The sequence below is a fragment of the Diadema antillarum genome, unplaced genomic scaffold (assembly GCF_040938485.1).
Source record: "Diadema antillarum isolate AM-2024a unplaced genomic scaffold, OU_Dant_1.0 seq00000803_RagTag, whole genome shotgun sequence".
Taxonomy (NCBI): domain Eukaryota; kingdom Metazoa; phylum Echinodermata; class Echinoidea; order Diadematoida; family Diadematidae; genus Diadema; species Diadema antillarum.
Window position 1 is genome coordinate 9,535 of NW_027271685.1, and position 13,520 is coordinate 23,054.

General features: G+C 38.5%; 1 protein-coding gene across 1 annotated transcript in view; it reads left to right on the top strand.

Annotated features, from left to right (window-relative positions):
* Positions 1–5,116: 5,116 nt before the first annotated feature.
* Positions 5,117–13,520, top strand: part of LOC139739525 (uncharacterized) — a gene marked incomplete at its 5' end in the record, with an annotated part of 36,618 nt that continues 28,214 nt past the window's right edge. The window contains 2 exons of the mRNA XM_071650124.1: positions 5,117–5,207; positions 6,019–6,101. Of these exons, the coding sequence (XP_071506225.1) occupies positions 5,117–5,207; positions 6,019–6,101 (174 nt within the window). The remainder of the gene's footprint in view (positions 5,208–6,018; positions 6,102–13,520) is intronic.

The window sequence follows — 13,520 nt, forward strand, 5'->3', positions numbered from 1 at the left end:
AGGCTGAAATGTAACTTCAAAGCACATTCCGACAGCTGGCTGGCAAAACCACATGGGAAAGGAATTTGCGCGCGCGTGTGGATTGCTCAATAAAATTGGAGGGCCTGGGAGCGGGAAAACAAGGGTGATTACTGAGTAGTCTGTGAGTTACCAAAAGCAGACCTTTCGAACAATTGCAAACGTCATGATACTATTTTGTCTTCCTTTTGGACTGAAGAAAAAAATCACAAAGACGAGTTGAGTACACGTTGTATCACAATTTTTTACATAGCCATGCAAAACGATTACTACACTCATGTTATGACAAGAAGAATCAATATTTCAAGACAAATACAAAGCAGCCTCGGGTACTGACGGTGACAAGAAACGCCACGCATTCACAATGCACGTTGGGGAGCAACAGGGAGGTGGGAAGAGACTCATTCCCGCCTCCCTGGGAGCAACATGGAGTTGGCAGGGAGGGGTGATCCTGGAGTTTGTGAGAACTTCCCGATACTCCGTGACAACAGGGAGGTGGAAGAGAGACACTCCACCTCCCTGGTGACAACACGATTGTGACGATCTCAACGCATGGACCCTACCACGCCCAGCAAATCTGCGTGCTACTTCTCAAAAATTTGAAGGAACTTTGTCTCTGATCTGTTGAGTTGTTTTTGCTGAATATCAGGAGCTTTTCATGCCTGACGTTCAAACGGATGGTTGCCAAAAATTTCATAATCTATAAATCTCTCAGTAATTTTTTAGGCTGTTGATGCTGCCGTAAAAACATTAGAAATTTCATAGGAACTAGTCAGGATAAAGACAAAAAAAAAATCTCCGCACAAAACAAATACAAGTATCTTTTATTGTCATTGGTAGTCAAATTTGTGTTATACAGATACATTGTATGATTAAAGCAATAGGTATAGTATTAACTATTGTATTACACGTAGTAACACTTTCATGGTAAGTTTGACGTTTTAAAAATCGCAGGAGAGTTTTTTTTTTTTTTTTTTTTTTTTTAAGGAGTGCAACCATTTCTAAACGTGAAGGCATGATAAATGAAAGGAGAAAAAAACAGAATCAACGTTTGTAATCCTGGGTCTTCGACTTGAGCTATCTTTAATTAAACATTCCTTCTCTGTTCATCTCCAAGACCCCAGACTGTTCATGACCTCCGAGAATGCGCCAGTACGCGCGGTTTCTTCTGTTGATTGGTATCTCTCTCTCTCCACCCCTCCCCATTCCCCACTCTGGCACCTTGGCATCGTGGGATTTTTCATGTTTCTGGGTAAACTTTCATGTGAAGCGTGCCTATCAAGTCACCACTTGACTCACCTGCTGGCAGTGTAATTATGCGAGCAGAAAGTGGTAGACATTTTCTTCTGCTGCAGCTACTTTTACTGCCGAAATACTCGGCTTTGTCACCACACACTACCACCAGTTATTCGGCGAGACACACGTTGTGTATTGGAATATAAATGGACTTTTGCACCTTCCTGAATTGAGTAAGTGTCTGACCGTTGTTGAAATCGTGACATCGCTAACGTTAGACAGTCGGCGTTAGTTTTAGGCTTGCGTATGCGTGATTTCATGGGTTCAATGTTCGATGGAATATGTTGGCTGTGGGGAAAAATGTGGCTTCGAAATTTTTGCTTGCCCGATTCCATTGACTGCGCCCATGAGTACAAATTTGACGACCATGACAATACGACATTGCCAGGGGAGTTCTGCTCAACTACAAAATCTTTTCGGTATTTGATATCGCTATTTAAATGCCTTCCGCCGGCAGGAAATTGTCCGTAGTAAATATTACGAACGACAGTTACTTAACCGAGGCATCTCCGAGTCTCGCAATTTCCGAGATTTCTTGCCAGTCCACATGACAAGTCCGCTAACGCAAGATCTAAAAATTAACGCACAGTAACGATCTGTAACGCACAGTAACGATCTGTAACGATCTGTAACGATCATTCACGCACGGTGATCGTTAATTTTGTAACGCAGAAAGATTAACGCAGTACCGATCGGCGCTTGCGTTACACGTAAATTTAACGCAAAGTTTATTTTGGTATATACTGTAATTTCAGGTTTCCAACACTTTTTTTTTTTTTTTGGTGAGATAATGAGAAACCTCTTAAGAAATATGAAAGAGCATGTAATTCTATGAGGAATTCAACGTTTATTTGATGAAAATTGGTTTTGAAATGGCTGAGATATTCAAAAAAAGAGCGATTCTAATAAAGTGTGGGACCCACACTTTATTACGATGTCTTTGTTTTACTTTGTTTTTGGATGTTTCAGTCATTCAAAACCCGATTTTTATCAAATAAACTTTGAATTCCTCTTAAAATGGTATGTTCTGTACTATATCATAAGTGTTTTCTTGGTATTTCACAAAAAGTTTAAAGCCCAATTCTCATCTCCACCAATACTGTACCATCCCTTTAACAGGGCATGATACTTACTATTCTCTTTGGTGGCCTATTCCTGCCACTGAGATCTGCTATCTGAAATGTTGGTGGCCTGATAAAGAAATGTAGTGGCCCGAAATTACGTGATTCAAGTGAATCTCAAGTGCCCAATCGTGCCACCAAAAGATAGTCTTCACGGAAATTTGGTGGCCAACATCAATTTTTAGTGGCCCAGGGCCACTGCTCATGTTGAGCCCTGGTATGTAGAATCTGCCTCCTCTGAGTGCAAGCTGTCCATACTGATGCTTTGCTATGGCAACAGAACTCCTCGAGATGTTGGAAAAGATCCCTCCCCCCCCCTCCCCATAAAAAAGGAGGGAGAGATACATGTGATCACTGTACCCCAAAAGAGATTATTATGTGTAGGCCTACATCCCTGTGCCACATTGCATTATGAAACCAGGACATATGGTGGGCCACAAAAATGTGAAACCTTGTGTTCTAATTTCATAATTTTCGATTGTAGGCCTACATGTAAGGAGGGTGGGGAGTGAAACTAATTTTGGTATGGCGGCACAGGGTTGCTTTAGAGGGGATCAGATTAAATGAAGTCTTCTTCGGGAGGAGGAGGTGGGCGAAATCTGCCAGGGTTTTGAAATAGTTTGATCTTTACTCTTCCTGTCGCCTCCGAGATTAAGAGATGCAGTCATTTTGGTATATATTTGAGAGTGGTTCAGAAAGAGAGCTTTCGACATATCGGGTCTAAAATAACCATAATCAGATCTGATTAGGCAGGTCATGGAGAAAAGACGGATCAAATCTCACCGAAGGTTAGTCAACCACATCGCTGGCAAGTGTTACGAATGACTCAAAGATGTATACTGGCAGCTCTTCAAAGCTATGGAATTAGTGATCAAGTAGTTATCAGTCTCTTGGACAGGGCTTAAAGCTGCCATTTTTTGGAGGGGGGGGGGGGGGGGAGGGAGTGGGAAAAGTATTGAGTCGTAGAATTATATTGTCGAGACAAATCCTGGCATTTGATCCATAGAAGCTGTGAAGATAGGAGTTTACCATCTCACTGCATCATCGATGCTCAAGTCAATCAAGTGGTTGTAAATTTATATCCTGCATTAGTGATAATAACAACAACAACAGAATAGATTGGAATTCGTTCCCTGTATACACTGGTGTCTGTAAATATGACCTAGTCCAGCTATGACCCTTATTGAAAATTATTAAATGAATTTGGTATAGCCCACTTCCCATTTCTCAGTTATGTGTTTTCATTTGCCAAACCCTGGTATTGGGGGGGGGGGGGGGGAGGGTGATATGTAATCTAATAAAAGGCTGGGAAGAAAATGGCCAGAGTATGCAACTTGGATTATTAGATTGTAAAAAAAGGAAATGGACATTTATCGTCGTGCGATGTATTTCTCTGTTTAGCTCTACCTGACATTGCAGAGTTTGTATTTTCTCTCTCTTCCCGGTGCTGACCAATTTTCTGCCATTACTGACCCAGCTTGACATTTCAGACTTTATCAAGGCCAAGTACAGATCCTTAGTTACAGAAGGAGAGGGCGAAAACGAAAGAAAAGAAAATGGTTTCCTTTTGTAAGGATGACATTCCTTTGCTCAATTGGTAATGCTGCTCAGTTGCCAAGGTTGAAGAGCTCAGTCGTGTGCCATATTGGCTGTATAATAAACAAAACATACATACTCATTAATTTGATTAGTTTAATCACTCGACTTTGTCTCTGTGGGTTTTTTTTTTGTGCTCTGTGTATTTTTTTTTAATCCTGGTTTTGCACATAGATCAAAAAGTCCCTAATGGGTTGAAGTCAGAACTTGAAAAGCCATGCTTGTATGTTGTTGTTTATTCATTAGCATTTCTTCACTCTTTGAGATGAATTTTTTATACTTTTATGTGTATCTTGTATGTGATGCCTTTTCTTGTATCTTGTTGAAGTGGTAAAACTGATGTTGAATTGCAAATGTTGCATTAAGTGGTCACATTACATGTTTAGATTACATGGAGCAACTGTACCATGTTGAAATTGAAATTATTTGATTCAAAAGAAATGAAAAGTCCTTTGAAATTCATGTTACAGTAGAATTTTCTATGTGAGGATTTATGGCAGGACTTTGTACTGATCTCTGAACACCATGGTATTGACCTATAAGTCCCCATTGTTTTGTAGATATGAATTTTACATTCCAAGCATTACAGTCAATAAAATATAATACTGTACCAAAGAACTAGAAGTAAAGCATATAAATATGAAACTCTGAAAAACTTTTGATAATAATGCTACAGCAAATGTTTCAGGAGGTGAACATTTATCTGTGACCAGATTTTGTTTTGAATAATCCCAAAAGACAGTAGTTTTAGAATAAACCATGTAGTAAGAAAATGGTTGATGAGCATGGTAGTATTTGGTCATAGAGCTTTTGATAAAGCATAATTTTAAACAAATATGTATGCTTGGACATTTTTCATGCATTTGAACATCATCATACAGTTCAAGTCAGCAAATTTGACAGTATATCTGAAACAAATGTCTTTAATTTGTTTGTGATTGTTTTGTTCAAAATGTACTTGTGATACCTGCATAGCATAGTACTAACTCTCTGATGTTTCATTGTCACGGGTTTCATGGAAATTTCACCAGAAATAATGTATACCAAAGTTCCTTGTTCTTTTCTTGGGTCTCTTTAAATTACAGGCAAAGGCAAAAGCGCAAGACTTGTACGACCAGGTGTGCTTTATGCTTTCAATAAAAGAGGCTCAGTTGTTTGGACTGACAATTTTACGAGGTGAGTGGAATTCCAGGAACTTTTATTGTTGGCCTGAATGGGCTGAAAAGAGGAATGTAACGACATGGAACTGGGTATCCCAGATTCTTGATAATAAGCCAGCTTCCCTGCATGTGTTTTATGCCTGTTCCAGTTTGCATTTTGACAGATTGTTCAAAGGGCCAGGGAGGATTTCATCAATGTCAGTATTTTCTAATGGCATCATTTTGAAGAAGATGTTGTAATGAAACATTGCCTCGCAGTTCTTTTTGTGACATATGTATACATTTATCATACATGTCAGCCTATCACTTACCAGTTGCTCCAACAAAACATTAAAAAAAATGCTTATATGAAATATATGAAATTGGTATAATTAGTGCAGTTGTTTGTTTGTTTTTTTAGGTGATCCACGTCCTACAAGTTCTCCATTTCTGTGGATCACTCTTTTCCATTACATTATGTATTTACTTTTGCTATAATTGCAAAGTGTGCTTTGTTCTTTTTTCATTACATTATCATTCCTATATATGTATACATATATATATATATATATATATATATATATATATATACATATATATATATATATATATATATATATATATATTGTATTAAAGTCCTACTTAATGATTTGTCCTTTCAAATTGTGTACGATAATGAAAATTAATTGTTTGATGAATGTATCACCTTGTATTATGTATTTCCTAGTAGTGATGGAAATAAAAGTGTAACTGAATTGGATTGAATTTAATTGAAATGTCTTTCTTGCATCCAAATTTGTCTCAAGGTAATTTTAAGCAATTTTCTTTCTACATTTTTTTTTCTTCAGAAAATGGAGAGTATGAGTTTCTAGACTTGAAGACCAAGCTTTCCAAGTATGCCCCCAAGGGATGGAAATCAGATTCCAGTGAGGTAAGAGCTGTTGGATTTCAGAGTTTTCAGACTGAGTTTTTGCTCCAACAACTGTAACTTAGTGTAGTTTCCAACTTTTCACACTTAGGAGTTCAAACTGTGCATTTTTTAGATTTTCATATGCGCACTAAAGTGCGTGTTCTAGTTTCTGGTAGGGTGAGGGGCGCTGCGCAGCTGAGGGTTTATGACGTAACAAAAGGGATCTATATTGGGAAATCAGGTGATTTTCAGCACGCATACATTTGGTTGGAAATCACTGATCTCTACAAAGAACAAGATCAAAGGTGGAAATGAGCTGCTTGGTGGAGGTCTGTGCTTGTCTAGTTAATTTTTTATAGCTTCTATTTATATACATCAATATGATCTGCCAATGACTGTAAAGGGGTACATGTGTTGATGATACAGTGTATGTAACAAACAAACTACACATACCCATTCCCCCAGTGGCTGTGATAGAGATATATGCCACCACCCCTCACCCCAGGGGGTAAAAAGGAGACAAGATTTTATGAATTGATTCTGTCATTTCCTTAGGCGATCACACTGATTACAAAGTCAGTGATGTTTCTAAATAGCCCTGAAGGATGTTTTTGAATTCCTGTCCATGATTGATGGTGTGCATTGTCATACACTCCGGGTTTTTGATGATCTACAACAATGAGGATAATAATTGGGACCGCTCTAGGGCCCCAGAAAGGGTAGCAGGACCAATGCAAATATTGTCATGTTTGACAACTTTTGACAAGTAGTGGCCAACCTTTTTTGCATTTGCAAGTAATGCTCATGTCAGTGACTGGCTAACAAAAAAAAAAAAAAGAAAGATAGAAAATAAATAAAAAACATATCAAAGGAGTTTGCTTGTCTAAGCTGTGATAAAATCCAGTCCCATTTGTTATTAGCACATGAAGCTATATCAATGTAGATTTGGCAGTTATCAACACACTGTCTATGGAACTTCTCAGTAGTCTTTACGTAGTTTAGTGCTCATGTGGTTCATAACAAGCAATGATTGTTTTGTTCAGCTTCATATTCAGTTGTGAGGATAAACCTTCAATGGACAATTCATTGATAGCTTGGCTGACCCATGTGTGAAATTGCATATTGCATTGGTTTTCCCAAATCATGAAAAACAGTGGAGATATCTTGTGTAGAGTGCCATGGAATCTTATTTCAATTCAGCTCTTTGTTAGTGCATTAGCATTGATTATAACTAATGAATTCTACCACGCGGAAACTGTTTAAATGCACAGCTCTTGAAAGTGCAAGTCATGTTTGTTCAAGGCCTAGACTCTCTGTTAAACAGATAGGGCTTTGTGGCGAATTGTTCGTCGTGCATTGTGCGACAATTGTTGACCGTGAAGGGGTTTATGGCATTGGCAAAATGGACAGTCTCTGTATGGTACAGTGATAAACTTAAAGGGTTAAAGAAAAAAGAAAAGATGAAATCTCTGTAGCTGTCATTAGCGCACACATGAGAAATAACTGGTTCAATGGCTGTAAAATCAGTGTGTCTGTAGAAGTGTTTACCTTTGATCAATAACTTCCCAGTATTACTCCTCCTCCTCCTCCTACTTTATTGTTGGCATGCCCAAGAGTTTTGACGGATGGGTGGAAAGCCAGAGGATTGTATTTTTCTTTTTTCTTTTTTTTAGGGGGATGGTGGATGGGGAATCGTGTTCTGGTTCCTTGCATGATGGCATGCTGGTAGTATCGTATTGTCTGTAACGTCAGGAACCAGTGAACTTTCCCACAAACGGACGCACGAGAGATCGACTGGTTCGTTGAACTGTCGACGGTATGCATGACAAACTTTTTGTGTTAAGTTGGTCCACCACCGCTGGGAGGATTCGGTTGATGCGATATCCCCAGTTGTGACAAAGCCTTGGCATTTGCAGCCAAGTCACACGTGCTCAGGTGACTGTTGGCGGTAGTTATTTATGATTCAGGAAAATAGTTGAATTCACAAGTTACAGGTGTAAAAAAAAAGGCTCCCAAAATGGCACAGAACAAAACCACTGCGTATATAAACTCACACACACATAGGCCTACATGGTAGATTTTCCTTGTTTATTCGGTAGCTTCACTTGGCTTCTTTTTTTTCTCTTGACATCTGAATGGACGTTGCAACATAGGACACTGTGATGGTTTTGTTGTGACTGTTGATATGGGCTCTTAGTCTTATGTAGCATCTATCAACTCACTTCTGGCACAGAATTAAGGTTTCTAAGCAACTTTCAGGGAGTTTTGGGCAGCTGATAATCGCAAAGCTGTTTTGATTATGGGGTTAGAAATAAATTTCCGAAACGCTGAAAAAAAGTGCAATCGCAAATGTGTTTGAGCCAGAAATGTGTTTCTGTAGATTTGATAAATGCAGAGTTGTTTTAAAATGCATTTATAGCACGGACCTGCCCACGCCAACCACTGCCAACTACACATCTCTGCACCTCATGTCAAACTGCGCAAAGAAGCTGCACAGTGACAAGGCCTCCCAGTCGACTCACAGAGTTGATGAATGCAGCAACTCCCGACTGATCCAAAAGGCGTTTGCAAACGTGTTGTGATTGTGGGTATTGAAACATGTTTGAAACATAGGGAAGTTGACAAACTCAGCCTTTATACAATGTAGTTTCCTTTTGCTAGGCATCTCACTCTCTTCTGTGAAAAAAAAAAAATGCTCAGGGGAGGAGTACTCAATCATTAATGTCATTTATGCAACCAGGTACAAGGAATTCTGATGTCTAAAACGAGATAGCAGAGGAGAAAAAGAAATTACCATTACTGATATTGAGATAAGGATTCCATGTGGTCCATATTTGCATCATACTCCGAGTATAGATTTAGGATGTCTGGATGTGGACAAAATAGGCATTGCAGCAGAAGAAATTACATGTACCTTTTATATGACCTTCAGCACCTCAGACAATTAAACATACTATAAAAGAAAATTTTAAAGTATATATATCAGGGGCCCTTTTGTGCTTCAAAATAAGTTTGCAGGTATTATATGACCAACACATTTGAACAAACAACATAAATAGATTAGCACAAAGAATTGCTGGATGTTTATTTTGTTTACATGAATTGACATCTAGGCATGTTGGCCTAACCTGTAAATGTATATATGATAGAAGAAAGGAAACAATATACAAAAGGTTTGAGAATTCTTTTGTTAATCCAGACATTCCTGACAGCTAACTCCTCCTTTCTCTTTGTGTATGAAATTGTTGTTTTTTCCGGTAAAATCAACAATGAGATACCTGTCTGATTGACAAGGGGGCATTGAATTGCATTTTTATGCAGACACCACATGATTTATTTTTTCACCACTGAATAGGAGATCTGTTAGAATGGAATGCAGCTACCTATACATGTACAATGTATGTTCACCAGAACAATAGAATGGAATGTCCAGCACCATCCAATTGACATAGTTTTGTGCTGAAAGTAAATAGTTGTGGAAGGCAGTTTTTGTAGTGGTCACATTGTTGATGAATGAACACCTCCCAAACCAGTAGATTTCATAAATTGTTGCTTCCTTAGGCCTCTGAACAAACAAACATCCAAAAGCTCGAAAATCTCTCTTGTAATGTTGTCGATGAATGAATGCCCCCAAACCAGTAGAATTTATAGATTGCTTCGTTTGTATAACTGTGAACAAATAAACATCTGAAAGATTGAAATCTGTGGTAAGTGGGGCATGTTTACCAAAGTATCTTTAAAATTCATGAGTTGAATTCGGTCTGCATTTTGCCTTATCCTGAACTATTGTAACCAGCTTGCAAAGGTGCAAACAATTTCTGAGTTCCGTAGACATGTGAAATCGACCAACTCACAATGTGTGTTCAGGATGCCATCACAGTTATTTTTTATTATTCCTTGACATGCAGGTACAAAATTTAAAGCCAAAACATAATTTTTGGAAGGGCTCAAAATTCATCTTTCACCAATTGGAATTTCCTTGCAATACGTTGAAACGGTCTACCATGAAACTTGCCTGGCTGATGCATTTTCCGGAGGTGATGAGTTGTTTTGGAGTGTTTCGAGATCAAAGTGTGAAATAATTTCAATTGTGGTACACAACTTCTATTCCAGAAGAGCCGCCCCGTTCTGCACTAGGGGAAGGTAAAACATTACGTGATGATCGATTGTACCAAGCTGCATACATATAATATGATTCGCTCTAGCGTGGAAGATTGATGGATATTGCTATGGCCAGATTTGTCGATTATCAATAATCAAGTATGAAAAATTACATACAGTGTAGAAACCACAATCGCGAAAGCTCTGAGATTGTGGACTTCCAACAAACCTTTTTGACTATTCCACATTTTCATTACCACCCAATTGAAATTGTGTATTACAGCTTTTTTCATACATTTCTTATGCATACGTGTACATTTTTGAGCAATAATCGACAGTTCTGCAGGCATACATGAAAGCTATGTTTTGGCTCATACCCTATTGCGAAGAGAGCAGGTCTCTGTGAAAGGGGATTGTGGATGTATCGAGAGGATCACATTATTGTCCTGCTTGCATGATGTGTCTTCTAGTAGATAGATTTAGAGCAAATACATCTGGCTGCTTGCTGACTAAACTATTGTAACCCCTAACTGCTCCTCCTCCTCCTCCCTAGAATTCATCTTCATTATCTATTCGACATTCCCCCTTTTTATTGACATGCTCCGATTTGTCAGATGAGATTAGGAGATCCTTTGTGTTCTAATGCAGCGTGGAATGTCAAAGTCTTGAGAAGCTGGGGGAAGGAGGTGGGTGGGTGGGGGGGGGGAGGCGTGTAGATAGTTAAGAATGGAAGATGGTCACTTATTGTCCAGTAGTTGTGGTCCCCCTTCCCTGAAAAGCTGAATTACCAGTTGGATGAGGTTAGATCCAATGCTTGTTTGTTTGGCATAGTATTATTGGAAGAATCCTCATGAGCTTGCGATGGAATAGTCTGACTCTACAGGACTTTTCACAAACCTAAATGCAATCGTCACAACCAAAGCAGTCCTGATTACATTCTTTGCAATTTCACATGTTATTTGATTTGCTCTGAAAAAAAAAGTAAACAAATGCATCTGCCATGATTTCGTTTGGTTTTTATGTCATTGTTAATGGAAAGCATTTGGCGTTAATACATTTTTATTTCACATTGTTTTCGGTAAAGTGGTGGCTGCTCTCAGAGCAAAGTACTGAGAAAATTCAATACAAATTTCTCAGTGTTTTTCATTTCCTCGTCATTATCATGATAAAATAGACTGATTAGGTCTCTTTAACTTAGATATAATTAAAGGTACTTATGCCATTTATGCATTCACTGTTGTGGTTAGTGTTCTGTTATCACGTTCACAACCATTGATTTTCTCCTCATTCATGAAAAAGAGTTAATTTAAAAGAGAAAACCTCTGAATATTTTCATACAATTCATTGGCTGGGAGTACAAACCACAACTTGTATTTACAGCCACTGCAAGGCTTGGTGGCAGGACCAATTTTCTATATTTATAGGGAGTATGCCTGTGAAAAGATAACACCACAAGTATGCCACAAGTGTTTGTGATAACTACAGATTGGGAATACAAACAAATATGGGGGTCTCCTCGTGACGATTAAAGGGGTAAACAAGAGGGATGGGCTGATTACGGAGGTTGGTTGGGTCAGTGGGATAATAGGAGAGCACCCCATCTCCCTGTCTCTCACCCCATTCACCCTTTGTCTCCTTTAGTTTGTGGTTGAGAAACAGATCAATGGGTAAGTGCTGAGAGTGGGAGAGAAGCAGCTGGTGTGAAGTGATAACAACCCCTCTTATGGCTGCGTTCACACTGGACCTAGAATACTGTATTCGCCATATTTTTTGCAGGGTTATCTTTGGGAATCTCGCAAGTCGGGTGCTGTTCACTATTCTAACAACATATGAACATTTAACTCTGATTCTCACATGATTGCAGTGTGTATGTTTAGATGTAGGCCTACATTTCTTAGTTCATTACCGTACTCCACGATTGCAAATCTTAACACTTTCGAAATTGTCAAAAAATCCTGATTTGCAAAAAAATTTGACTTGCTGAATATGCACCATTGCTGCACTTGTTTATGCACAAAAACTTTCCATGTCTTTGCTTAATGATGTATGTTTAATTTCTTGTGGTAATCAAGTGACACTGTATATGCAGGTATGTTCATGATGAGGCAGTATATCAAGCAGTGTGTTTATGACATCTCTCATTGATATGTCAATGCTCATCGTAAAATCCAAATCAATGGTTATTTCAAGACAGATTCTGTAAGAAGATAAGCTACAAAATTTTAATATGACAGGCAATTAGATGATTGCCTCAGCACTCAAGGATGTGGACAAATTTGAAAAATGTTGTGATTTTTCTCAAATACATCTTAGGATATTGATATGTGGTGCATGTATTTGGTGCATTCTATTTTGTGGCATTTGTAATTTCATGATAAAATTGCAAAATAAAATGACAGAGTTGGGAAAGGGTATGATTTTCCTTTCAGTCTTAGCAATGAGGTACTTGCACATTGCATAAATTATGTGATTGTTTCATGATGGGTTTCTGTGCAAAAGTGGGAATGAGTGTGATGAAACGTCTGTGATAAAACCATTTTCTTATGATATTTGTTTATTATTGTGGTACATGAGTCCGTAACAGCTTACCCTTAAATAGTGGTGGATAGTGTTAATTTCAAGGAGGTTGTTCTGGATCAGCAATGGCCACTGTGCTTTACTGTAAAAGTGGAAATTTTCACGGTGTTGAAATTTTCACGCATTTCTCGCAACCAGAAACTAGCGCGAAAATAAAAGCACGCGAATATTTTTGCATGCCATGTTGTTCCAGTGGTTGATGTCTTGATTCCGCGGAATTAAATACACGCGAAACTCTTCTCACCCGGCCAAGCGCGAAAAATTAGTCGCGCGAAAATATCCACTTTTACAGTATTGTACATAGGGACAACAGATTTGTGATAATGTAAAGGAGTGCATGTTCCACTGAATATTAACCCTTTGAACCCCGCATTATTTCAGATGGTCGTGACCCTCACCCTGCATTATTTGCATATATTGAGCATATTTTGCTAAATGACTGAATACATTGGTAATACATACAAAAAATACAACAAGAACAAATAACCACAGGTCTGTGAAGTGTGGTTATGATTACAGTTACTCCAATCTTATTTGAGCTGCAATAATAGCTCAGTATGACAATAGATCTAATGATTATAATCATAATGATAATCAACAATAGTAATGTTAGCTATAAAAACAATAACCTCACTCCCTGACTGTGCCACGCCCCCTTGACTTCGACGATCACCAATATGATCACCTCCAGCTCCAGCTCTAACGGCATCCCAGCTGCTAATTACCCCGCTGATACCCGGCTGAGATTGTACATTACCTTGT